Source organism: Vulpes vulpes, chromosome 2, assembly GCF_048418805.1.
Source record: "Vulpes vulpes isolate BD-2025 chromosome 2, VulVul3, whole genome shotgun sequence".
Taxonomy (NCBI): Eukaryota; Metazoa; Chordata; class Mammalia; order Carnivora; family Canidae; genus Vulpes; species Vulpes vulpes.
The window spans coordinates 6396283-6423277 of record NC_132781.1 but is presented as its reverse complement, the minus strand read 5'-3'; the positions used below and the strand labels follow the sequence as shown (position 1 = coordinate 6423277).

At 42.4% G+C, this 26995-nt stretch overlaps 1 protein-coding gene across 2 annotated transcripts in view; it reads left to right on the top strand.

Moving 5' to 3' along the window:
• Nucleotides 1–10617: 10617 nt before the first annotated feature.
• RAB37 (RAB37, member RAS oncogene family) overlaps nucleotides 10618–26995 on the top strand; it is a 54969-nt gene continuing 38591 nt past the window's right edge. Inside the window, exon 1 of one of the 2 annotated variants that reach the window (XM_025999692.2) lies at nucleotides 10618–11463. In XM_025999692.2, coding sequence (XP_025855477.1) covers nucleotides 11392–11463 — 72 coding nt within the window. In that variant the 5' untranslated portion in view covers nucleotides 10618–11391. The remainder of the gene's footprint in view (nucleotides 11464–26995) is intronic. The other variant, XM_072746677.1, reaches the window with a different exon arrangement.

Below are 26995 nucleotides of genomic sequence, written 5' to 3'. Positions count from 1 at the left end.
AGATGTGATATATATATATATATATATATATATATATATATATATATTGGAATATTACTCAGCCATTCAAAAAAATGGAATCTTGTGATTTGCAATGATGTGGGTGAAACTAAAGGATATTATGCTAAGTGAAATAAGTTAACCGGAGAAAGACAAATATCATATGTTTTCACTTATATATGGAATTTAAGAAACAAAACAGATGAACATAGGGAAAGGGAAGGAAAAATAAAATAAGATGAAAACAATGAGGTTGACAAACCATAAGATACCCTTAACTATAGGAAACAAACTGAGGATTGCTGGAGGGGAAGTAGGTGGAGGGATTTGGTACCTGAGTGATGGGCATTAAGAAGGGTATTTGGTGGAATGAGCACTGGATGTTATATGCAACTGACAAATCATTAAATTCTACCTCTGAAACCAAGAATACACTATATGTTAATTAAATTGAATTTAATTTAAAAAAAATTTTATGATAGTCACAGAGAGAGAGAGAGAGAGGCAGAGACACAGGCAGAGCGAGAAGCAGGCTCCATGCACCGGGAGCCCGATGTGGGACTCGATCTCGGGTCTCCAGGATCACACCCTGGGCCAAAGGCAGGCGCTAAACCGCTGTGCCACCCAGGGATCCCTTAAAAAAATTTTTAAGCTGAGTCTAGTACAGGGACATCTAAGGTGATTACACAGGTGCTGGTACTCCTAGGATAGAGTCCAGCTCACTCTAACTTTAGGGTTTCCTCAGATTTCCTCAGATTACCACAAACTCCCTTACAACTCATCTAAAAGTTTAACCTGCTATGAATCCCGCCCACACAAAGAAATCTTAGAGCCATTCCAATGCCTCATTCTTAAACATGAAGGTAATTAAGAATCCTTAGGCATTGTTTTTTAGAAATCTGCAATGATGGGCACTGAGGTGGGCACTTGACGGGATGAGCACTGGGTATTATTCTATATGTTGGCAAATTGAACACCAATAAAAAATAAGTTTATAAAAAAATAAAGAGAAAGATGACAGATCTCATTAATAAATTTTAAAAAAACATAAAAAAATAAAAAAAAACATAAAAGAGAAAAACCAAAATAAATAGCAAAACTGACCTAACAAAGCAGACAAAATTTAAGGAACAAGAGAGAAATTTTATTTTTTTAAAGATTTTATTTATTTATTCATGAGAGACACAGAGAGAGGCAGAGACATAGGCAGAGGGAGAAGCAGGTTCCCCATGGGGACCCCAATGTGGGACTCGATTCCAGAACTCTGGGATCACGCCCTAAGCCGAAGGCAGACACTCAACCACTGAACCACCCAGGTGTCCCAAGAGAGAAATTTTTTTAAAACTCAGAGAGATTTGAGAAGATACTGCATCCATAATACAAAGGTATAAAAAGGAATTGAGCATAGCGGTTCATCAAAAAATTAAAAATAGAATTACCACATGATTAAGCAATTTCACTTCTGGGTATACACCCAAAAGAATTGAAAATAGGGTCTCTAAGAGATATTTGTACACTGATGTTCATAGCAGCATTGTTCACAATAACCAAAGGTGGAAGCTAGCCAAGTGTCCATCAATGGATTTAGGAAATGTGATCTGCACTCCTATGTTTATTGCAGCATTATTTACAATAGCCAAATTATGGAAGCAGCCCAAATGTCCATCAAAAGATGAATGGATAGAGAAGATGTGAAATATATATATAATTTAGCCATTTAAAAAAAGAATGACATCCTGACATTTGCAACAACTTGGATAAAGTTAGACAGTATAATGCTAAGTGAAATGTCAGTCAAAGAAAGACAAATACCATATGATTTCTCTCATATGTGGAATTTAAGAAACAAAACACACAAGCAAAGAAAAAGAGAAAGAAACCAAAAAACAGATTCTGAATTACAGAGAACAAGTAATGGTTACCAGAGGGGAGGGGATGAGTAGCATAGGTGATGAGGATTAAAGAATACACTTATCCCAATGAGCACTGAGTAATGTACATAATTGTTGAATCACTATATTGTACTCCTGAAACTAATATAACACTGTATGTCAACTATATTGGAATTAAAATTAAAAACTTAATTTTATTTATTTTTTTAAAAACTTAATTTAAAAAAAAGATGAACAAAAAAATTGCAGAGGAAAATAGAAAATGTGGCATGTACATACAATGGAATATTACTCAGCCTTTAAAAGGAAGGAAATTCTGACATATGCTACAACATGGATAAGCCTTGTAGATATTATGCTAAGTAAAATAAGCCAGTAACAAAAAGACAAATACTCTATGATTCCATTCCAATGATCTACCTAAAATAGTCAAAATCAGACACTGAACTTAGAATAGTAGTAGCTAGTGGATGGGGTGGCTGTGAATAAGAGATTATTGTTTCATGGGTACAGTTTCCTTTTTGTTTTTTTTTTTTTTGTTTTGGGGGGGTTGTTAAAGATTTTATTTATTTATTCATGAGAGACACACACACACACACACACAGAGAGGCAGAGGGAGAAGCAGGCTTCATGCAGAGAGCCCAATGTGGGACTCGATCTCGGTACTCCGGGTTCAGGCCCTGAGCCAAAGGCAGACACTCAACTGCTGAGCCACCCAGGCATCCCTACAGTCTCCTTTTTGAAGATAAAAAGACTTCTGGAGATTGGGTTCATAACAATGTGAATACACTTAATGCTACCAAATTACACACTTAAAAATGGTTAAGGTGGTAAATTTTATATTGTGTGTATTTTATCACAATTTAAGCATCTTAGTCGAGAACAAAAGAAGTAATTCTTCAAAATCGAAGGGAATGTTGCTAAAACCTTTAAATGCAATGTGAGGACTTAAAGATGAAGTTGAGGAAATGTCTTAGTTTTAGAACAAAAAGACGATGAGGTAAAGTATGAGATTTTTTTAAAAGAGCAAAAGGAACAGGGGTGCTTGGCTGGTTCAGATCTTAAAGCATGTGACTCTTGATCTCAGGGTCATTAGTTCAAGCCCCATGTTGGACATGGAGCCTATTTAATAAATAAATAATCTCTCACACACAAAGTAACAATCCAGAACATGCAACATCTTATTCCTTGGGAATGTCAGAAGATAATAATAATAATAATTAAGGAGAGAAAAAGGGTTAAATCAAGAGAATTTCCCAGGGAGGAAAAGCGACACACATCTTCAGACTAAAGGGGTCTACTGAGCGGGACACCTGGGCGACTCAGTCGGTTTAGAGTTTGCCTTCTGCTCAGGTCATGGTCCCAGGATTCTGGACCAAACCTCATGTTAGGCTCCCTGCTCAGCAGAGGGGTGGGGGGCTGCTTCTCCCTCTCCTTTGCTGTTCCCTCTGCTTGTGCTCTCTCGTGCTGTCTCTCAAATAAATAAACAAAATATTTAAAAATAAATTAATAAATAAAAAGGTCTACTGAGTGCCTAGCACAAAGACATAAAAAAGCACACAATTAGATAAATTAACATAAAACTTCGGCAAACCATGGATCAAGACAAGATCTTAAAAGCTGCCCAAGAAAAATAAATAATAATTCAGTCCATTCCCGAATCTGAGGAATTAGTCTGGCAACAGATCTTCTGTTAGCAACACTTTCAATTAGCAGTACTACCTCCTGTTAGCATAGCAGAGGGCAATTCAGTAATATCTTCAAGCTTGCAGGAAATTGTCTTCATTGTGAATCCCAAATCCAGCTGAAATTGAATAAGGATAGAACAAGCACATTTTCAGATATGCAAAGACTCCCATGCCCCCTTTTTAAAAAGATTATCTGAGGCTGCCTGGCTGGCGCAGTCAGTAGACCATGTGACTTGATCCCAGGGTTCAAGGCCTACATTGGGTGTAAAGATTACATAAGAATAAATTTTTTTAAAAAAAAGAAGTATTTGGGTACATTCTCAAGTAACTTCCTCAAATACTTTCCATGAGGAGTAAACCAAGAAAAGTACACCAAACTCCTGAGGGAGTAAACCAAGAAAAAGGAAGGTATGGGCCACAGGGAATACTTAATCCATATAGAAATAAGGCTAAATAAAGGGAAATGTCAGGGTTATGGCTGTGCAGCAGGTCCAGAAAGCAACCAGCTCAGATTGGAAAAGAAAATAAAGTCCTACAGCAGAGAGGTTTATGAGGCCATATAGAAGAAAACTTGGAAAATAAGCCTTAAGCATATGATGAAGCCCCAGAATTCAATCTTTAAAAGCAATTAGAAATTCAGTGAGAAAGGAAATATGAGAAAGTCATTATCTAAGTACAAAAACAAAAGAAACAAAACACAGTTCATGGATGCCTGGCTGGTTCAGTCAGTAGAGTATGTGACTCTTGATCTCAGGGTTGTATGTTTGAGCCCCATGTTAGGTGTAGAGATTATTTTAAAATAAAATCTTAAAAAAAAGTTAAAAAAAAAAAGGGGATCCCTGGGTGGCGCAGCGGTTTGGCGCCTGCCTTTGGCCCGGGGCGCGATCCTGGAGACCCAGGATCGAATCCCACGTCAGGCTCCCGGTGCATGGAGCCTGCTTCTCCCTCTGCCTGTGTCTCTGCCTCTCTCTCTCTCTCTCACTGTGTGCCTATCATAAATGAATAAAAATTAAAAAAAAAAAAGTTAAAAAAAAAAAACAGTTCTTATCAGAACAGAAAGTGACTGAGATCCAAAAAAGGAATTAAGTGTTTGCCAAGGGAAAAGGAAAGTTAAAGAGATGGAAGAGATGCAAGATAAAAGATACAATGAAGGTGGTGCCTGGGTGGCTCAGTCGGTTAAGGGTCTGCCTTTAGCTCAGGTCATGATCATAGGGTCCTGGGATGGAGCCCATGTCTGGCTCTCTGCTTGGTGGGAAATCTGCTCCTCCCTCTGCCTCTGCTGCCACTTCCCCCGCTTGTGCTCACACTCTCTCTGTCAAATAAATAAATAAAATCTTAAAATTAAAAAAAGAGTTAAGTGTTAAAAAAAAAAATACAATGAAGAAGGTAGGTATCTCCTCTCCCAACAAATAGAAAGGCAATCAGAAACTTTGGATAAACAAGAAATATGTAAAATGGCAGAGTACAGATTAAAACAATGCATGAAAAAAATAAATAAATAAAACAATGCATGATTTTAGCAATGGGGTTTTAATTTTAAAAAAGAATAATAGTTTTTAGCTTGATGATATAAGCTGTTGAAAATGAAATGCAAGCAAACATAATGTGCTATTTGGCCATGTAAGTAAACTATGTTTGCCTAATGATAGCAGTTTAAATACTGGAGGTTTGGGAAGAGGTTCACATTTTAGAATAAACCTATAAAAATTACAGAAGATATGGGGCACCCAGGTGGCTGACTTCGGCTCAGGTGGCAATCTCGGGGTCCTGGGATTGAGCCCCACGTGGGGCTCCCCATTCAACAAGGAGTCTGTTTCTCCCTTTCCCTCTACTCCTCCCCCTGCTTGTGTTCCCTCTGTCTCTCTCTCTCTCAGGTAAATAAATTAAATCTTTTTAAAAAGACATTACAGAAAATGATAGTTACATATTTTATAACTAAGATAACATTTAAAATGTGATTTCTATCAGGTGAAAAACTTGGAAAGTAAAAGTACACCTGACAATACCCTAGTAGCAATGACCATATAAAGCATCCAGATCTTGGTTCCAAATACTATTTTCCAATAAAAGGAACCAGGGATCCTTAAAGAAATGACTGATTCTAAGGTTGGGGCAAGAACATACAAGATACTCCTAGAGCTAGAACCCTGTGATCCTAGTTCTAGAAAGAAAGAAGTGTTCCAGACAAAACAAGAGGTACCTGGCTGGCTCAGTTGGAGGAGCATGTTACTCTTGATCTGAGGATCATGAGTTTGAGCTCCACACTGGATGTAGAGATTACTTAAGTAAATAAAACTTTAATGGGGACCTGAGTGGCTCAGTCAGTTAAATGTACAACGCTTGATCTCAGCTCAGGTCTTGATCTCAGGGTGAGTTCAAGATCTCAGGGTTGTGAGTTCAAGCCCACCATGGAGCGTACTTTAAAAAAAAAAAAAAACTTAGAAAATAAAACAAAACAATTAAAGGATGTCAAAGAGGGGATTAATGTCAGTGGATAAACCCAACAAACATTACCTCAGTGAAGTGATCCAGGTTAACATCATCAGTGATACGTTGTACTTATAACACATACTCTTTATATGATAATGAAATTTTACCTCTGTGGTCTTCCTCGCGAAAAACACATAACCTCAGTATAACCATGAGAAAAACATCAGACAAATCCAAACTGAAGGATATTTTACTAAATGCCTGACCAGTACTTCTTTTTTTTTTTTTAAGATTTTATTTATGTATTCATGAGAGACACAGAGAGAGGCAGAGGGAAAAGCAGGCTCCACGCAGGGAGCCCAACGTAGGATTCAATCCCTGGTCTCCAAGATCACACCCTGGGATGAAGGCGGCGCTTAACCACTAAGCCACCCAGGTTGCTCCCAACCAGTACTTCCTAAAACTATCAAGACAATCAAAAACAAAGTCTGAGACATTTTCATAGTCTTAAGAAGCTTAAGGAAACATAACACTTAAAAGCAATGTTGTATCCTGGATGGGGTCCTGAAACAGGATAGAAATATTAGGTAAAAACTAGGGAAATATGCCATGAAAGACTACTAACTCCGGGAAATGAACAAAGGGTTGCTGAAGGGGAAGGGGGCGGGAAGTTGGGGTAACTGGGTGACGGGCACTGAGGAGGGCACTTGATAGGATGAGCACTGGGTGTTATACTATATGTTGGCAAATCGAACTTCAATAAAAACAAAACAAAACACTAGGGAAATACAGATAAAGTATGGATTTCAGTTGATAATACTGTATCAGATTGGTTCATAGTTGTGACAAATGTAAAAATCTTAATAGAAGGGGATACGGGGTGTGGGGTATCCAAGAATTCCCTATAGTATTCATGCAACTCCTCTGAAAGCATAAATTAATTATAAAACACAGTGTTTATTTTTAAAATGCATATCTGACAGAGGTTGGAAGATAAAGGAGGGAAAGAAGTGAAAGGGAGAAAGGGGTGCTAATAAATGAGGGTAAGATAAAAATCTTATTTTTCTCATTCTTAATACTTCTAAAAAATAACCTTGAAATAACAATAGCAACAACGTATTTAATGATTATTGCATATGAATAAGTGGAATGAATGACAGTAATGTCACAAGTGGTGAGAGGGAGGAATTGGGAATACTGGGTTTTGGGTTGTTGTTTTTTTTTTTTTTGAAGATTTTACTTATTTATTCATGACAGACACGGAGAGAGAGAGGCAGAGTCATAGGCAAAGGGAGAAGCAGGCTCCCTGCGGGGAGCCTGATGCAGGACTCAATCCCAGGACCCCAGGATCACAACCTGAGCCAAAGGCAGATGTTCAACCACCAAGCCATGCAGGTGTCTCGGGAATACTGCTTTTAAGGTACATACATTACAAGCGAAGCAGGAATAGCATCATTTGAATGTGGATTTAGTTTAGCTAAAAATATATACTGTTAACTCTAGGACAACCACTGAAAAGAATTGTAAGAATTTTTTATTGATGTACTAAGAAAGGAGATAAAATGGAATCATACAAATTGTTCATTTAAAACTGGAGAATAGGGATCCCTGGGTGGCGCAGCGGTTTAGCTCCTGCCTTTGGCCCAGGGCGCGATCCTGAAGACCCGGGATCGAATCCCACGTCGGGTTCCCGGTACATGGAGCCTGCTTCTCCCTCTGCCTATGTCTCTGCCTCTCTCTCTCTCTCTCTGTGTGTGACTATCATAAATAAATAAATTAATTAATTAAAAAAAATAAAACTGGAGAATACGGGACACCTGGGTGGCTCTGTGGTTGAGCATCTGCCTTCGGCTCAGGGCATGATCCCGGTCCAGGGATCGAGTCCCACATGGGGCTCCCCACAGGGAGCCTGCTTCTCCCTCTGCCTGTGTCTCTGCCTCTCTCTGTGTGTCTCTCATGAATAAATAAATAAAATCTTTAAAATAAATAAGACTGGAGAATTCAGAAGGAAGAAACATTTGGCAATGAATAGAAAATAACTATAAACGCAGTTAACATTAATCCAAGTATATCAATAATCATTCTAACTGTGAATGGTTTAATAAGCCAATTAAAAGAGAGATTGTCTTTAAAAAGACAACTATATATTGTCTGCAAAAACCAAACTAAAAATAAAGACACCAACAGGTTAAAAGTAAGTAAAGGAATAGGGACACCTGGGTGACTTAGTAGTTGAGCCTCTGCCTTTGGCTCAGGTTGTGATCCTGGAATCCTGGGATCAAGTCCCGCATCAGGCTTCCCGCAGGGAGCCTGCTTCTCTCCCTCTGCCTGTGTCTCTGCCTCTCTCTCTGTGACTATCATAAATAAATTAATTAATTAAAAAAACAGTGTTATATTCATTTCAGGTGTACAATAAGGTGGTTATTTTCCTTTGCTTTTATTGCTTGCTCAACAATATACCTTCTGATATTCTCTGCCTGGTTAATGCCTACTCATGCTCAGTCCAAACTTAAAAATTAAAAACTTTAATAACTTTTATAACAAAAGTATAAACAAAGTAATTGAAAAATCCACAGAACATAACAAAATATTTGTGACATACAGGATTGCTGCCCTCAATATATAAAGAGATTTTATAAGTAAATAAGAAAAAATGAGCAAATTTACTCTTGGCTCTTAAGTCACACAGCAACAAGAACAGTATCTTTAAATCTCAAATTTGGCTGCGTCACCCCCCTACTTAAAGTTCTTCAATGGCTTCTCATCACTCTTAGGACAGAATCCAAAACCCTTAACATAGTCCACATGATCTGGTCCTCACCCACCTTTCTAGACCCTTCTCCCATCATCCCTCACCTCTCCCTCCCTGTACTCCACTCAGGCTGGTCTTTTTTTGGCTCCTTGATAAAGTAAGATTTTTGCACATGCTGATCACTTTTCCTAGAGTCACACCACCACTCCCTCCACCACTCTCTTTCCTCCACCAGCTCTCTCTTCAGATCTCAGCTTTAATATCATTTCTCATGGAAGTCTTCTGTCATCAATTCCATATTATTTTGGATCCTCTATGGTATGTACTCCTCATAGCCCATAGCAAACAGATGAAATCATCTTTCTGAATCCTCAGAGCTCAGAACCATACTCTGAGAAGGGTGACCCTTCCTAGGTATGAGGCTCGGAACAAAGCAACCATTGGCTTCTTCTGGAACCTTTTTATCTACAACAGCCATGGATGGTGAAGAAGCCTAGGCAAAAGTTATGATGAGAACTTCTCCAAGCTATTAGTCCTAAGGTGGTTTGTTTGTTTGTTTGTTTGTTTGTTTGTTTTAGAAAAGGTGTGTTTGCTAAGGTGGGTTTTGTGATTTATTTTGGTGAATGTTTCAGGTGAGCTTCAGAAGAATGTGCATTTTTTTGTTGGATGGAGTATTTTATAAATATCAATCAGATCAAGTTGATTGATATTGCTCTTCATGTCAACTTTGGGAACCTAATGAAATCTACGGGACTCCTCACCAGAAAAATGCACATAAGGAAAACTTTTGATAATGTTTTCATGGTTCACAATTCCTTAAAGTCCATTTATTTACCTCAGGTTAAGAACCCCAATTGTGGTACGCCTGGGTGGCTCAGCAGTTGAGCATCTGTCTTCAGCTCAGGGTATGATCCTGGGTCTGAGGATCGAGTTCACATTGGGCTCTCTGTGGAGAGCCTGCTTCTCCCTCTGTCTATGTCTCGGCCTCTCTCTGTGTATATCTCATGAATAAATAAATAAAAATCTCTCTTTAAAAAAAAAAGAACCCCAATTGTAGGCCTAGTGAGAATCTCATACACATAAACACATTGGTTATCTGGCTTTGTTGATGTAATCACTACTCACTGAATATCTACAGTGTAGAGATTCCAGTAAGACTAACACTTTATAAGTGAAATCTGATCTACTGTTTAAAAGAAAAGAAAGATTTTCTCATACATTTTCTCATTTACTCTTCACAAAAAAAAAAAAAAAACAATAAGATAGGCACACATTGCCCTACCCATTTTACAAATGAAAAAAACATAATCCCAAAGACGTAAGTGATTTGGCTAAGGCCACTAGTCAAAAAGGAGCTGAAATCCAGGAGTAATACACACTCTTTAACCTTAGGCCTGGCCCTTCCCCTCCATATTGACCAGTGCCAGTGGTAATAGGACTTGTGCCTAGTGATGGAACGGCCTGCTGAACACCAGGGTCATCATATAAGGATAACCCCCAAGGCCAAAATCTCAGCCCCCAATTTCCAGGGTGGTCAGTCCCATGCTCTTCTGTTCCACATAGTGATGTAACTGCAAATGGGAGGTCCCAGCCGAAGGACTTCCTTGGTGTTTAGAAGAGATAGGCAAAAATAAAAATAAAAATAAAATAGAAGAGATAGGCAGAGCTTCCCATCTCCCTGTCCCAAGAGCATTATACCAAACATTCTTTGTGTTCTTCATATATGCCAGGCATCCACCTAGGCTATTTATGTGAATTAACTTACTAAATCCTCAGAACAACACCAGAGTGTAGGTATAATTATTATCTCTATTTTGTGGACACCTAGGGACGGTGAAGTAACTTGCCCAAGATTACACAACCAATCATTTTCAGAGCTCACATTTGAACTCGGAGCCTGTACTCTTAATCACACCACCATTCTGCCTCTCCGGAGCCAATTGTTCCTTACTTTTGTGGGTCAGGAGCACCCTGGAGAGTGTAATTAAGCTCTAGAAAAGGGAAAAGGCGGTTAAGCAGAATTTTTGCAAAGTAATTCAGGGCTTCAAGGACTCGCAAGCCCCATCATCTGTGAACCTCATACATACTGGAGGGAGCTGTCCAGGGACCAAAAGAGAAGCTGCGCCAGAGCCTCAGGACTTCACCTCTGCAAATGCGGAGGGAGAGCTGAGCTGCGTGGTATGAGCGGGATGCTCGTTCTCTGAGAATCAGGAAGGGTGAGCTCCCGGGACCGCAATGCCCTGGGAACGCAGCCGGGCTCTGAGCCTCCGAAGTGCGGTAGCTGAACCAGATAAGCGCGGACCACTGAGCTACACCGCAATCGTGCTTGTCTGCCAGCAACCTGGAGTCACAAGACAGGGGATTCTGAGCGGACGGGATCTCGGAACTCGGGTCCCAGGCGCAGAGGGACGTGTCGCTGTTCCTGGTGCTGAAACGTTGCGGAGGGGAGGGGCCTGCCCGCCCCCGACCCGACCCTCCACTCCCGCCGCCGCCGCGGGAGCTGTCCAGTGCTGAACCCGGGTGCGGCCCGGCCCGCGGGGCTAGACCCGAGCCTGCAGCACCCAGCCCAGCCTGGGAGCGCTGACGCAGAACACAGGGAAGGCGAGAAGCCCTGGGCTCCACGCCGGGCATGGACCAGCAAAGACTGGACTCCTACCAGCGGGGAACTAGCCGTGACTTCAATGAGCACGTCCTGCATAAGGTAAGAATCTCCGGCAGCCCCCCCGCCCCCATCCCAAAGCTGGGAGAGGGTGCTCAGCAAGAGTTCTCTCCGCTCCCCTGACTTGGCTTTGGGACTTAAAGAGAAACCAGCCCTGATCTGCGAGCCTGGGAACGCTTTCTGTCTGATCCTGTTTGCAGCTCAAAACAGATATGCGTAAACACTGGGGGAGGGGTCTACTTCAGAGGCTCAGATTATCAGGAGCTCCGTTCAATTCATGTAACTCACCTATGTCCCTTTCTCACTCACTTCGTTCCTGCCTCTCATCCATTTGAACTCCCGTGTTCTCTGAGCACCCTGGCCGTCCTTGACCCTTCTGGGAGGCTGTCTGTCCTCCCAACCTTGCCTCCCAAGCTCTGACCCTGTCAGATCTGGCCGTTGTGGCCAAAGACCTGAATTCCTGGGTGAAATGATCGCAGAAATGATCTACAGCAGAAACAAACTGCTATTTTTAAATTAGACTGCCTCCCGGCTCCAAAAAGCTGCCTTCCAGCCACTATTCAGCCTACTGAAAGTGTTCGCTTATTTAAAAGCTCTAACTCATCCCTTGCTTCTCTAATTCAAATTTCTTATGCAACCCAATTCTCAATGTAGGTTTTGTCTTGAAGTGGTTGTTAGGGAAAAGTAGCAGCCTCTCTCTAGGCAAGTTTTTTTTTTTAATGCAAAATCCATCACTTCAAAAGAATCAGAGCCTTATATTTGTCATGAGAAGTCATGGATTGCTCCTCACACCTTGCTCGCCCTCTTCATTGAGTCCTTATTTATCCTACTTTGCTAATATCAATTTATCTGTTAGACCCCTGAAAAGCTGTATATGGTTCTATGTTTGGAGATTATTTAAATCAAAATGTCACTCTAAAAATTCCATGAATGTGGGTCACCTGACTGGCTCAATCAGAAAAGCATGTGACTCTTGATCTCGGGGTCCTGAATTAGAACCCTATGTTAAGCATAGAGATTACTTAAATAAACAAAGAAATTTTAAACAAATAAATAATAAAAATCCCATGAATGCAAGCTTTTAAATAAGCTGATTCACACTTTTCCCCTATAACACAAGTTTATATTTGAGGAAACCAAAGTCCGGAGAGGCAAAGTATCTTGTCCAAGAAGATAGTAAATGGCAGAGCTGGTACTAAAAGCCTGAAATTCTGACTCCAAATCTAATACCTTTTTTTTCTCTATACAAGTATGATCCACAGGCCAGCAGCACTGGCATTACCTGAGAGATTGTTAAAAATGTGAGGGGCACCTCGGTAGTACAGTCAGTTAAGCTTCTGACTCTTGGTTTCATTAGGCTCAGGTAGTGATCTCAGGGTCATGAAATGGAGCCCCTCTACGGTGGATGCTGAGTGAGGAGTCGGCTTGAGATTCTTTCTCCCTCTCTCTCCCATTTGTGCTCTCTTTCGCACATTCTCTCTAAAGTAAACAAATAAATCTTTTTTTAAAAAGATGAAATCTCGGGATGTCTGGGTGGCTCAGTGGTTGAGCATCTGCCTTCGGCTCAGGGCATGATTCCAGGTCCAGGGATTGAGTCCTGCATCAGGCTCCCTGCGAGGAGTCTGCTTCTCCCTCTGCCTGTGTCTCTCATGAATGAATAGATAAAATCTTTCTTTAAAAAAATGTGAAAGCTCAGGTCCCATTCCAGACCCACTGAATCTAATTTTGTATTTTAAAATGACCTCTAGAAAATAAATATGCACAATAAAATTTCAGATGCATGGGCCTGGCTATTTCCGACACAAATGAAGGAAAATCAACTACTAACATCTGTAAATTTGAATAGTCCATGTGACTTCCCCCACCAGGTCCCTGAACCCCTAAGGTATAAAGAAAGAGAGAAATTATAAAAACTGTCCCAGCCAGGAAGTTTTAAAATGGTGCAGTTTGAAATAAACTAGAGTAGGATCTGTGTTCTTTGAGGTTGTGAACCTAGACCCAGTAGAAAGTGCATGCAAGCAAAGGGACATAATTACAAAGCAGTTACAAAACACCCTAGTAATTAGATATATGGGTCTTTCCAAGTTAAACCATCTTACAGGGATGCCTGGGTTGAGTATCTGCGTTTGGCTCAGGGTGTGATCCTGGAGTCCCGTGATCCAGTCCCACATTGGTCTCCCTGCATGGAGCATGCTTCTCCTTCTGCCTATGTCTCTGCCTCTCTCTCTCTGTGAATGTCTTTCATGACTAAATAAATAAAATCTTTTTTAAAACCCCATCTTGGGCAGCCGGGTGGCTCAGCGGTTAGCACCGCCTTCAGCCCAGGGCCTGATCCTGGAGACACAGGATCGAGTCCCACGTCGTCAGGCTCCCTGCATGGAGCCTGCTTCTTCTTCTGCCTGTGCCTCTGACTCTCTCTCTCTCTCTCTCTCTCTCTCTCTGGGTCTCTCATGAATAAATAAATAAAATCTTTAAATAAATAAATAAATAAAACCCCATCTTATAAAGATGTAAACATTCATTTTGGCACTTTAAGATTTGGATGTCAAAGTTTTCAAATTATTGATAAGTGTGGTCTTTACCACCTCAATTACCCACATATGAAATATAGGATGTACCCCCCAAAAGAACTTCACTGCCTTTGGGTTTATTTATCACCGAAGTGGGAGACAGCCTGTTCCGACAACTTCCAATATATTCGAAGACAAGTGTCTACTTACTACTAGTGAATGTTTGTTTTCTTCAGCTTGGTTGTGAGCATCTTGAGAGAAGAAGCTGGACTTACACCTTCTGTGGTGCCCGACAAAGTAACATGCATGTAGAAAATTGTCCTTTCATGTTATGTTGATCACCTCCTCCTAATATGATTTTATTATTCTGAATGACTTTTTAATGTGATCCACGTAAGATCCACCTACCTTTATGTAAAGGGGTAAGGTATCAATATATTTATATTATTTTTAAGTTTGCCATATAATAGAATCCAAGAAATTCTTGTTGATTCATTTGAACATATTGGCCATGGGAAAAGCAGGACAACCCTCCAAATTAGCTGCTAGGAAGAATGATTTTTTTAGATAAACTTTTTATTGATGTAAACACAAGAAAATCCCAAATCATATGTGTTTACTCTGATGGATTATCATAAAGTAAGCACCTCTGTGCAACCACTCCAAAAATAAAGAGATAGAATCTTGCCAGCTTCCCAGGAACCCCATATACACACACCTTCCTCATACTCCCCCTTCTCCTCCCCAGAAGTTACCTTTATAGAGGGGAAGTATCATTCAATGTTTTATCAGGGATGGCATATTTTATGTAGGGATAGTTTTAGAAACTCACAGGGAAGAGACATTGCTGTATGGTGAATAAAAACTCTAGGCTTGGAATCAGACAGACCTTGATATGACTTTGAATGACATCTATGAGCCTTCTTTTCTTATCTATATGGTAGAAGTAATATTACCTAGCTTATTGTCTTTGAGGAAAAATGCTAGATAATATAGTGTAAATATGTAGATATAAATATAGATATTTCTCTGGCATATAGGAAGCCTTTGATAAATGGTGGTTATTATTAGGGCACATATCTCAGGCTTCAGAGCAACTTCAATAGGTGTCACATTGAGTGTCACCTAAACTAATGAATTTTCTGGGCACCTGGGTGGTTCAGTTGGTTGAGCATCTGCCTTCGACTCAGGTCATGATCCTAGGGTCCTGGGATGGAACCCTACATTGGGCTCTCCGCTCAACAGAAGGGGGCCTGCTTCCTCTCCCTCTGCCCCCCTTCCCCACTTGTGCTCTCTCTTATTATCTCTCTGTGTCTCTCAAATAAATAAATAAATAAAATCTTTAAAAATAAATAAATAAAATAAAATAATGAATCTTTGTGAAAAGAGCTGCAGATACACAGAAACACATACACAGGGCAGCCCTGGTGGCTCAGTGGTTTAACGTCACCTTTGGCCCAGGGCCTGATCCTGGAGACCCGGGACCGAGTTTCACGTCGGGCTCCCTACATGAAGACTGCTTCTCCCTCTGCCTGTGTCTCTGCCTTTCTGTGTGTGTGTGTGTGTGTGTGTGTGTCTCATGAATAAATAGGTAAAATCTTAACACACACACACACATACACATTCTTCAGGAGCAAAATCCTATGGAATTATTCTCACACACCCACCATCAAGATTCCCATGTGAGGGATCCCTGGGTGGTGCAGCGGTTTAGCGCCTGCCTTTGGCCCAGGGCACGATCCTGGAGACTCGGGATCGAATCCCACGTCGGGCTCCCGGTGCATGGAGCCTGCTTCTCCCTCTGCCTATGTCTCTGCCTCTCTCTCTCTCTCTCTCTCTCTGTGACTATCATAAATAAATAAATAAAAAATTTTAAAAAAAAGATTCCCATGTGAACATCCTAACCCTGACTTCCTAAATTGAATATTTCCTTTCTCTGGAAGGTGAAGCATGGGGCACAATAAAACCTCTCCTTAAAATTCGCTTATATAAAAAAAAAAAATGCCACATATCATCAGCCTTCAAAGGCACTTGCACTTGAGCTAGTCCCAAGAGTTAGAGGGTGACCCAGAGGAGCCTGAGTAACTCCTAAGATATTCCTGGAGTGTGGGCTGGAAGCTGGGAACTGCTTGGAAACATTGAGTTCATCCATCACATGCTTGGAGTTTTTAAATAGAGTTGCTGTTGTTCTCACAAAACTGAATATTTGATGCAACTAAATAATTTAAAACATGTGAACAACCTTGCTGCTCTTTTGCCAAGAGAACTCCTAGCCTTCTCTTGCTACCAGTATAGTCTTGAGAACCATCAAGGGTAATGGTGTGACTTGAAAGCTCTGGAACAGCCCACAGATTTGATTCTTGCTGTGCCAGGGTCTGACTGTAAACTCTAGGAAAAGTGAATCACAGAGCTTTGCCCTAGATGCTAGTGAATCAGGACACAGAGACTTCAGTTCAAGAGCTTACTTCCTAATTCACCATCACCAGTGCTCTGATACACACCTACATGCCACCGTTTTTCCAAGAGGAGAAACTAATTACTAAACCAAAGTCTCTCTCCTCTGTAGTATCTCAGAAAGACCATTGACCAGGGGGCAGAAAGATGTGGACTGCTTATCCATTCATCCAGGGCTTGGTCCTTGTTGGAAAAAATTGAATTTTGAAGACCTCTGTGCTACAAGGGATTTCTGTTCCCTCTGACTCTGCTCTAATATATCTTCTATCCCTGAGTAAGATAGGCAAGAGATCATCTCTAGTAGCCCCCTCTTCACTTGCACTGTCCCTTGTTTACTGCACATCTTGTGATTTCCACACCCCTCAGTGGTCCACACACTTTACCTATTCATTCAGCAACCATGTACTGAGCATGCCCCAAGTGTGAGATCCTATGCTGGGTATTATAAAGAAAACACACACACAAATTGTTCCCACTTTCAATAAGCTTGTGGCTATAAGACATGCACATAAATTACTATAATACTGTGTAGAGTCTCAGATATGCCCTAAGAAAGGTATAGGAAGGTACAGTGGGATAACCCAGGAAGAAAGGGTTACTTCTAACCTCAATTTGAAATGGCCTCTGATCAAGAATTAATATCTAAGAGAGCCAGAGTTCCACACACCAGCCAGCCTTGCTCTCCCAATGGGTCATCCATCGCCTGCTGATCCTGGAGAAAGTTCTGGTTTCAGCAGCATTTTATTTCCCTGCCAGAAAATGTTACCATGGAAAGAGCCATCCCTGCAAAAGGCCATACCCACTATTCTGTCTCCCTCTATCATTCTTTATCCCTCAGGGACTTTTTTTTTTTTTCAATTAAACAATGCTCATGGAACACAAATTTGTAGTAAAGGAATCCAATTCCACAGGAAAACCTGTACCCTATAGGTGAAGAGATTTTACTTTCTTTTTTTTTTCAAAGATTTTATTTATTTAGTCAAGAGAAAGGCAGAGACATAGGCAGAGGGAGAAGTGGGCTCCATGCAGGGATCCTGATATGGGACTCTATCTGGGGACTCTGGGGTCAGGCTGAGCCACCCAGGCATCCTGAGATTTTACTTTCAGGTGAGTTCATTGTACCTCAAAAAAGCAGTGTCAGGGTTTGGGTTTTGCCTTTGTTTTGTTTTGTTTTTAAGAAGAAATGTGTAAAACCAGAGTGAGAGCACTAGCTCCAGTATTGCGAGATTTCCGTCCTCAGCTCAGAAACAAATAAAAAAAGCTAGGAAAAGTTAGCTGCTCGCTGTCAAATGTTTCCATTTGCTTGTTTTCCTTTCTTGCTTGCTCTGGAGGCTTTCAGATAAATAAATGAAGTGTGTGTTACGTCACTGAGGATCTCCAGCCATCTTGGACTCCTTTGACTGATCTGTCCATCCTGCCAGATCCCAGGCAGGCAGCTGGCTTGGGGAGTGGTGCTGACTGGTTCTCTTGGGTAACCCAGCAGGAAATGAAGTTGAATCTGTCTAACATACAAACTCTTCAAGCTTTCCTCCCCAAGCACTTGTCTCTCTAATTTGGAGTTCCTAGGTCTTTGGGGAGAAAATATCTGAGACTTCCTAGTGTTGGTTCACTAATAAATATTCCCTCCTATAAGCTGTTCTGGGGAGTGGCTTTGACTTCCTTCAGTTTGAGGGCAGGAAACCCGCCTTTGCTGGAAGTAAACACCCAGAGGCCAGCACCAGGCCAGGGAACTGTTAAACGGGAAATTTGAAGTCGCTCTAAACTTATCCCAGTGTGCTCCTTGCTTCCGGCCTCCCCTTCTCAAGCAAGAGAAGCAGTCTCTGGAGATGGCGAGTGAGAATGGAGCTCACAGCTGCTTTGCCAACTTGCAAAGCACTCAGGCAATGCACTTCCCCAGTTGGGAGCAGCCCTGGACCATTTTCCCACCAGCCAACCAGAGTAGGTTTTCCCAAGCCAAGTGAGAGAGCTCCAAGCCAGTAGTAAACAATAGCTCTGGATGTGTTAACCCCTACCTGACCCTGCCAGTCAAAAGCTCCCCAGACCGGGCAGCCCTGGTGGCTCAGCGGTTTAGCACTGCCTTCAGCCCAGGGCACAATCCTGGAGACCCAGGATCGAGTCCCATGTCAGGCTCCCTGCATGGAGCCTGCTTCTCCCTCTGCCTGTGTCTCTGCCTCTCTCTCTCTCTGTCTCTCATGAATAAATAAATAAAATCTTAAAAAAAAAAAAGCTCCCCAGACCTCACCCCGCTCCTCAAAGTAGCAAGGTCCTATGAAAATAATTGTTAAAAGAGACAGAGCTCAAGAATCCCCTAGTAGACGATTCCTGTTTCACTGACCTTGATGCCAAAGTCTGCTCCTTCCTTTCTTATTTGTATTTCTGCTTATTAGAAGACAGTTTTGACACATCCACATGAAGGTGTTATTTAATACTTTGTGCTTATGCAAACAGCATACTTTAAAAAATTATTTATTTATTTGAGAGAGAAAGAAGGGGGAAGAAGCAGAAGGAGAGAGAGAATCTCAAGCAGATTCCTCGCTGAGTGTGGAGCATGATGCAGAACTCAATCCCAAGCCCCTGAGATCATGCCCTAAGCTGAAACCAAGAGTCAGGTGCTTAACTGACTGAGTCATCAATGCCCTGTCAAGGGCCTTTTTTTTTAAGATTTTATTTATTTATTCATGAGAGACACAGAGAGAGAGGCAGAGACACAGGCAGAGGGAGAAGCAGGCTCCATGAAGGGAGCCCGACATAGGAGACTTGATCCCAGGACTCCAGGATCACACCCTCGGCTGAAGGCGTTACTAAACCGCTGAGCCACCCAGGCTGCCCTATTAAGGGCCTTTTAAAGGCAAAGCAAACCTTTCCCCTCCTCCTTCTCCTCCCTCTGCCTTTTGAATTTTGCATCCATACCACTCCCAGGAAGTCTGCTTACTAAAAAGCAGATCTGCCATGTGTCAGAGAAATACCCCCAGAGGACCGTCAGGAACTGGTAGACTCAGCTTTTTCCAGCCCCTTCCAACTTCACATTAAAAAGGCCTCAACCTTCAGAAGGAATGACATTGCTGGTAGACTCAGCTCAGACGGGGAGAGACCCCCTCCAGACCCTCAGGATCCTCCTCCTTCTGCTGGCAGGGGCGGGGCAGGGGGGGAGCCACAATCTTCACCCAGATTCTTCTTCTAGTCCTCTTCTCAGGTTTCACAAATTGTGAACTAAGAAGTATAAAATCATCGGGCCGCCTGGATGACTCAGTGGTTGGGCGTCTGCCTTTGACTCAGTTCATGATCCCAGGGTCCTGGGATCCAGTCCCTCATTGGGCTCCCCATAGGGAGCCTGCTTCTCCCTCTGCCTGTGTCTCTGCCTCTCTCTGTGTGTGTCTCCCATGAATAAATAAATAAAATATTAGGAAAAAAGTATAAAATCATCTCTGTGCTATAATCTAGAGGGACCCAGTGAGACTAGTAGTTGTTAGTAACAAGTGATAAAAATTAACAGTGGTTCATCAGTGGAGCATTTTAAAGTTATGAAATACTTTAATATATACTATAACACTTAATACTCCATGCTTTTTCCAGGAGATGTTATTACTAATTTCATATTGTAAATAGAGAGTGGAGGCCAGATAAAAAAAAATTAAGTTACTTGCTCAAAGTCACAGCAGGGAAGTATTGTGGGAATTTCAATAAGAGCAGCAAATCCCTAAAAGCACTTATGTGCCAGGCACTATTCTGAGCCCTTTACATTCAATCCTACAACAACCTGATTTTAATCTCATTTTGAAGATGAGTAAATGAGGGGTGCCTGGGTGGCTCAGTCAGTTAACCATCTAACTCTTAATTTCTACTCAGGTCATGATCTCAGGGTCATGAGATGAAGCCCTGTGTTGGGCTCCATGCTCAGCATGGAGTCTGCTTGAGGTTCTCTCTCTCTCTCTCTCTCTCTCTCTCTCTCTCTCTCTCTCTCTCTCCCCCCTAAATAAATAAATAAATAAAGTCTTTAAAAATAAAAGAAAAAAGATGAGTAAACAAGCCACAGAAACATTAAGAAACCTGTCTGAGGTCACCCAGCTAATAAGTGACAGAGCCCAGACTCTAACCTCAACAGTTAGAGATCCAAGCAGATAGGGTCAGGAGAGGGTAAAGATCTTTGCCAAGGGTGTCACATTGCTGAGGAAGGGGTCACAGCAGTTGAATGTAGGGTGTCAACAGCAGTCCAGTGTGTAGCCCCCAGCTCTGTAGGACTAGAGCCTGGTTTTGCTCACTCACACAAGAGTAGACCCATCACTCCAGGCATGCTCCTGTTAATCAAACTCACAAGACTGATGTATTGTGCTAGATGTCAAACCACATTATAATCAGGGGATTGTTTGCTAAGCACGAAATCCTGGAAAAGACTTGGAGGATTCATACGTTTAATGAAACCAGGCTGATATAGTATAATGGTTGGCTACAGTGTGAGTACAGCCCGGATGTACAACTCCTGCAGCCCTTTACCTTGGAGCCTCTCTACCCTGCCCCACCACCACCCCCAGCTGTATTTAACCCTAGTGCCAGGGGAAAGGGGTGTGCTATTCTCTCTCATTTCCTGTGCTCCTTTAGGAACCACATGCTTTTGGGCTTGAGAATGCCCAGGACTCAACCTGGTTGGAGGCAAGAGGGTGGGAATGCTCCCTTTTCAGGAGCCTCCATCAGACATACCAACATTTGTCACCTTATTCTCTGCCTTCATTTCTCTTAGTGCCCTTGTCAGGGCCTTAGGGATTTGGTATTAGGGGAAAGAATCATGAAAGAAAAAAAGTGATTGGGGCCATTTCCTCATATTCCACCACCACCCCAGCCCACATGCACCCTTTGAAATCAGATGTCACTGGTTGAGAATCTTGAGAATGAATTTAACAAACTTCTGCTGGGCACCATGTGTTTCTGAGCCCCTGGGAACCCATTCACTACCCCCCAAGAAACTGAGTGTGGCAGGCTGGGCGGGTCACTAGGCTGGCATGGAGATGACTCAGGCCACATTTGACTTCAGCTCAATATGACACATGAGCTTCAGTGTCTATGAAGACATCTTAAAGATCATGGGAAGTGAGAAGTGGGCCCTTGGGGACAAGGTCAAATGTTTACAGCTCCCTCTAGCTACCACGTTCTGAGTCCTGACTCAGGGACTGATCTGAAGGGCTACAAAATCCACAGCTCCAGGAGGAAGTGCCAGCACTGAAGGTCAGAAAGGCTCTGGGCCCCCAAGACAGGAATTCCTTCAAGTCCATATCCAAGACAGTAAGGAGTTCACCAGTGTATTTCTGAGAAGTGCCTGGAGTAAAGATCTATGGCCTAAGCTTGGCAGAGTTGGATAAGGAGAAGCAAAGCTGGGAACCCTTCCCTGAACATCTCCAAAGATCTGAGATGATAAACATCCAAACTAAAAAACGCCAGGATTCTGACCCTGGGGGATGACAGGCTGGCTGATGAAGAGAGGCTTGGAAAAGACAGAGGCAGGGACCAGGTGAGCTCTGCAGTCATGCCCTCAAGAACTCTCACTCCCCCGTGCCCAAAGAGCCCAGTCTCCTCCAGACATCATAGTGCAGCACCACAAACACATGAGAAGGCCACACAGAGTAGTCTCTGACCACCACTTGTCTGGCCCTTCCCCTGACCTATCTACCCCCTCCCTTGTCTATCCCCTGCCCTGTTCACCACCTGCCTGTTCAGTGATTTGCTTAGAGGCAGATCATTAGTCAAAGAAGAGAAGGGACCTGAGATGTCAAAAAAAAAAAAAAGGCTTATATCATAGCTATGCCTTTTGCCAACTGTATTTCCTTGGTCATTCCATTCAAACAGCCCTTTACAGTTTGCAGAGCACTTGCATATAAGCTGTCTCGTCTGATTTCCAAAGCATGGCATAAGTGGCCCAGGTATCATTGTTGCCTGTCAAGGGGGAACTTTCTTGGTCAGGGCCCTTTTGGTTGCCAATGACAAAACCCAAGTCAAACCATCATAAACATAAAGAAAATCCACTGGCTCATGTAACTGAGAAACCTGGAGATGCTGCTCAGTTGGATCCAGGGATTCAAACAATGCCATCTGTCTCTGTCTCTCAACATTCTTCCCTCTAACTCCTCTTTATTCACAGGTAGGGTTCTCCTCATGGGGTCACCTGATGGCCAGCAGCTCCAAGTCACAGCATCAGGGCTGATAGTTTCCACTAAAGTCCTAGATCCAATACTTATTGGACTGAAATGAGTCATGCGCCCACCCCTGGAGGAGGAGTTAGTCCCACCCAAGCCTTATCAGCCATGAGTGGAAGAAAGTGGTTTCCAAAGAAAATGAGGGTGTGTTAGCTGTAGGCTAGTCATGCAAAAACAAGAGGACCCCATGGTAATTCTGGGGAAATCTGGGTCCCAATTTTTTTAAGGAGGCTCCCCACCCAGTGTGGATTGAGACCTGGGCTGAGATCAAGAGTCGATCACTCAACCAACTGAGCCACCCAGGCACCCCCTTTGTTTCTTTTTCCAGTATTTTTAAATCTTTAATGAGAAGAAACTGAAAGAGCTGAACTGAACTTGTCACTCCCCCACTGAAACTGGGCTACTTGTGTCCCATACATGGTGTCATTTAAGACTGGATACCCAGACTTAGATTATTAATTGCCATACTTAGGTAATGAACTGATGTCACCCTATAAAGCTTATTGGGGCTGTCGAGCCAAACCTCACCCTATGGGTGGGAATAGACTTTCCTGTAGGGGAAACAGATGACCCAACTTTCAGCCACCCCTGGAGGAGGTCAGAGTGGGGGCAGCGGATGAGGACACAGAATGCAAGGCTAAGGTTGGAATGAAGGGAAGTTTTTCCCCCTGGTTTTGGGACCAGGGTCAGTTGGTGTGAAGACACCTGAATTTTTCCAGTGGGAGTAAGGCATGAGCAGTCTATGGCCACACAAGGACAGATGAGAATTGAGACAAGAGCCTCCCAAGTCCAGCTTCATGAGTGTGCCACCTGGGCAGTCACATGGGGCTCCACGTTGGGAAGGGCCCTATGATTGGTTTAATGCCCTATTGTCACTATCTTGAGATCTCAATATTTTGTACAAGGAGACCCATATTTTCATTTTGTGCTGGACCCCAAATTATGTAACTGTTGCTGCTGTCAAATAAGAACCCCTGGAGCATCCTGGTGCCTGAGTGGCTCAGTCAGTTGAGTGTCCAACTCTTGATTTCAGCTCAGGTCTCCATCTCAGGCTCGTGAGTTTGAGCCCCAAGTTGGGCTCCATGCTGTCCATAGAACCTACTTAAAAAAGAAGAAGAAAGAAGAAAGAAGAAAGAAGAAAGAAGAAAGAAGAAGGAGAAGGAGAAGGAGAAGGAGAAGAAGAAAGAAGAAGAAGAAGAAGAAGAAGAAGAAGAAGAAGAAGAAGAAGAAGAAGAAGAAGAAGAAGAAGAAGAAGAAGAACCACCACCACCCCTGGAGGGTCTGAACCCAGGTCTGGGCAACAGTTCTGAGCTATTCTTTTGGGCACATCCCCTTCTTTTGATCTCACCTCATGCCTGATTTCAGATGAGCCATGAGGAGATAGAGAAAAGTTGTCTCATGCTCTGGGCAGAATGGCAAAGAGGTGATCAGTATCCCCACCCCTGCCACAGAGCTGTCACTGTGTCACCAGTGGCATTCACTGGCAAGAACAATCTGCAAGGGTCATAGGCAGCAGGAAGCATGTCATGGAAGGCAAATCAGAACACCCAAAAGTGGACAGGGGAGGCCCCAGCCTCAGGGGCAGGTGCCTGCTACATAGAACTGGGGAAGAAGTAAATGAGACTTGCATTTGTCACTTAAGCACTGTGTTGGACAGTCAGCTTTTGTTGGTTATTGGTTAATCATAGGAGTCATTATTATTAATATCTAATTATAAAATGTGGGAAATGCAGAACAAAAATTACTTGTGATGCTACTGTTTCATAACCCATATCTTAAATAAAAATGGAATTACTCTCTGAAAAAATATATATATACAGTTGACCTTTGAACAATATGGCTTTCAACTGCACATATCCACTTATATGTAGATTTTTTTTTCAGTAAATACCATATAGTACAGTATGGCATTTCCCTATGATTTTTCCTAATAACATTTTCTTTTCTCTAGCTTACTTTATTGGAAGAATACAGTGTGTAATACATACAGGATGCAAAATATGTGTTAATCAACAGTGCTATCAATAAGGCTTCCAGTCAACAGTACACTAGGATGTTAAGTTTTGAGGGAAGTCGAAAGTTATATGTGGATTTTCAATTGTGCTGGGGTCAGCACTCCTAACCCCACCTCCCGCCACTGTTCAGGATAGGCTGTAAATATTCATAGCTACCTCACAGGCACTTTGTCATTCACATTTCACCCTCATTTTAAAAATATATTTTATTTATTTATTCATGAGAGACACACAGAGAGAGAGGCAGAGACATACACAGAGGGAGATGCAGGCTCCTCACAGGGAGCTCAATACAGGACTCCATCCTGGGACCCTGGGATCATGCCCTGAGCCAAAGGCAGATGCTCAATCACTGAAGCACCCAGGTGTCCCTCACCCTCATTATTTGTAATGACTGTATAGTATCCCATTGTATGAACATGAAAATTCATGGTAATTCTGAAATGTTGAAGCTTATTAAAAGGCACAGAGAATACCATAACAAAAAATACATACAAAAAAGCATTTTGCTTTTTAAAAAAATGTCTTGAAGGAGCCTTCTCTGGGGCATGTGAGTGGTAATTCCAAGGGACCTCTCAGAGATAGATGGTATCTGCTGGAGAGATATGGGTGCAGACCCATGCTATTACACATTGGGAACCTGAAGGTTATCGTGGGTGTTTTGAAATCACAGGCCAGACAGTGTGGCACTTTGGTGAAACTCCATTATGTAGAAGAGTCAGTGGACCCTGAGAGACATTTTGTAACAGTCCAAGGCCACTCATCAAGTAAAAAAAAGACAGAACTCCACCCCAGGGCATCTGACCCAAGGCCCTGAATGCTTCTGCATTATGGGGGCATGGCCCTCCCTTGACCCCCGGGTTCTCAGAAAAAGCAAGGCTTTAACTGGAGGCCGTCCCTTCTGATGGTGACTTCCCACAATTCTAGTGCAGCCTTGGTGACAATTTCAGCCTGGCCCAGGACAAACAGTAAAGCAGAATCCATGCCAGTGGGGGACATTCATTCTCAATGCAGATTCAAGACTCTGCCTTCTGAGCTGTCCAGATGCCACTGGAAAGTTAGCTTACTGCAGTGAGTCACCGCTAATTGGGTCTCAAGGGCAGAGGAGCCAAGCAACATTACCTCCTAGGGATTTGCTTCCATGAAACCCAACTGCAGGATAGCAACTCCAGGAAAGAAAGCCTAAACTTAACTGCCACCAACACCACTCTGGGGAAGACTCCTCCTTACTTTACCTCTACTTTCTCTCTCTTTTGTCCTCATGTCTCACTGCGTTTTAAGAGAAAATACTTTACCTCTCCATGGTTCCTACTTTCACTTGCCAGGGGTTTCAGTGGAAGATCACGAGGTCTCTTAGGTTTCGTCCTTCTGCTTTTCTGGCTTTATTATTAATCTTGCAAAGGCAGTGTGAAATTTTGAAATGAGGTCATCGTCTGAACTTTGCAATATTTCCAATAACCAGAGGGCTGGCACCAGGCTGTATGTCTGAGACCAGGAGCTATGACCTTTTGCTTCCTTGTCACAGAAACCCTCACTATCCTTGGCAGAGGACAGCACTCTGCATGGGAATACCAGAAGGAAGCTCTTTGTGGCTACTTTTCCAATGGCAAACCAATGGCCATATCCTTAAATAACACAAAGGCACAATTGTGCATTGGTTTTATTGGGGGAGAAAAAGAATATTAAAATAAAAAGAGATGCATAGATTTGTCAGTTTAGTATAGAATGCTACATAATGCACACCAGTTCGCCTGATGACCTGGCTTATTAACATGAAGGCAAGGAAAGTATGTCAAGGGCTGTTAGGAACCCCTAAGCCATGTTATGCAAGTATATTCCTCCTTAGGAGAAAAATGGCAAATAATGAGCTGTGTAGCCTTGGTGGCATTAGTAATACTCCATTGCTTCAGGAAGGTGGCAGGTACATGGGTGTTTGTTTCATTATCTTTTATAACATGTGTATATATGTTATATAGACATATCAAATATTTTGTAACTTGAAACAGTAAACTAAAAAAAGACCAGATGGAGGACATCTGGGCTTGCAACACAGAAGATAGGAAGCTGATGGGAAGGGATGTGGGAGGCTTCAGAAACTCCCCAGGATGGAATTTTTATTCTGGAACCCATAGTAAATACCTCCTCTCTACTGAAGTAGAATCTCTACAACACAAAGGTTTAGAACGTCTCTTCTCCATTTGTCCCTTTGTTCTTAGGAACAAAGTCTTACCCCTTCTTTGTTACATGTGCTGCCGAAACCAGCACTCTTACTGTTTTAGTTCTGAACTTGTCCTCAGAGATTCCGTCAGCAGAACTGAGTCTATCACCCGTTCTGGATGCAAGAACTACACACCCTCAAAACAGGGTCATGTGAGTTTGTGATCACAGTGGGCTAGTTTAAGGAAAAGCTGCT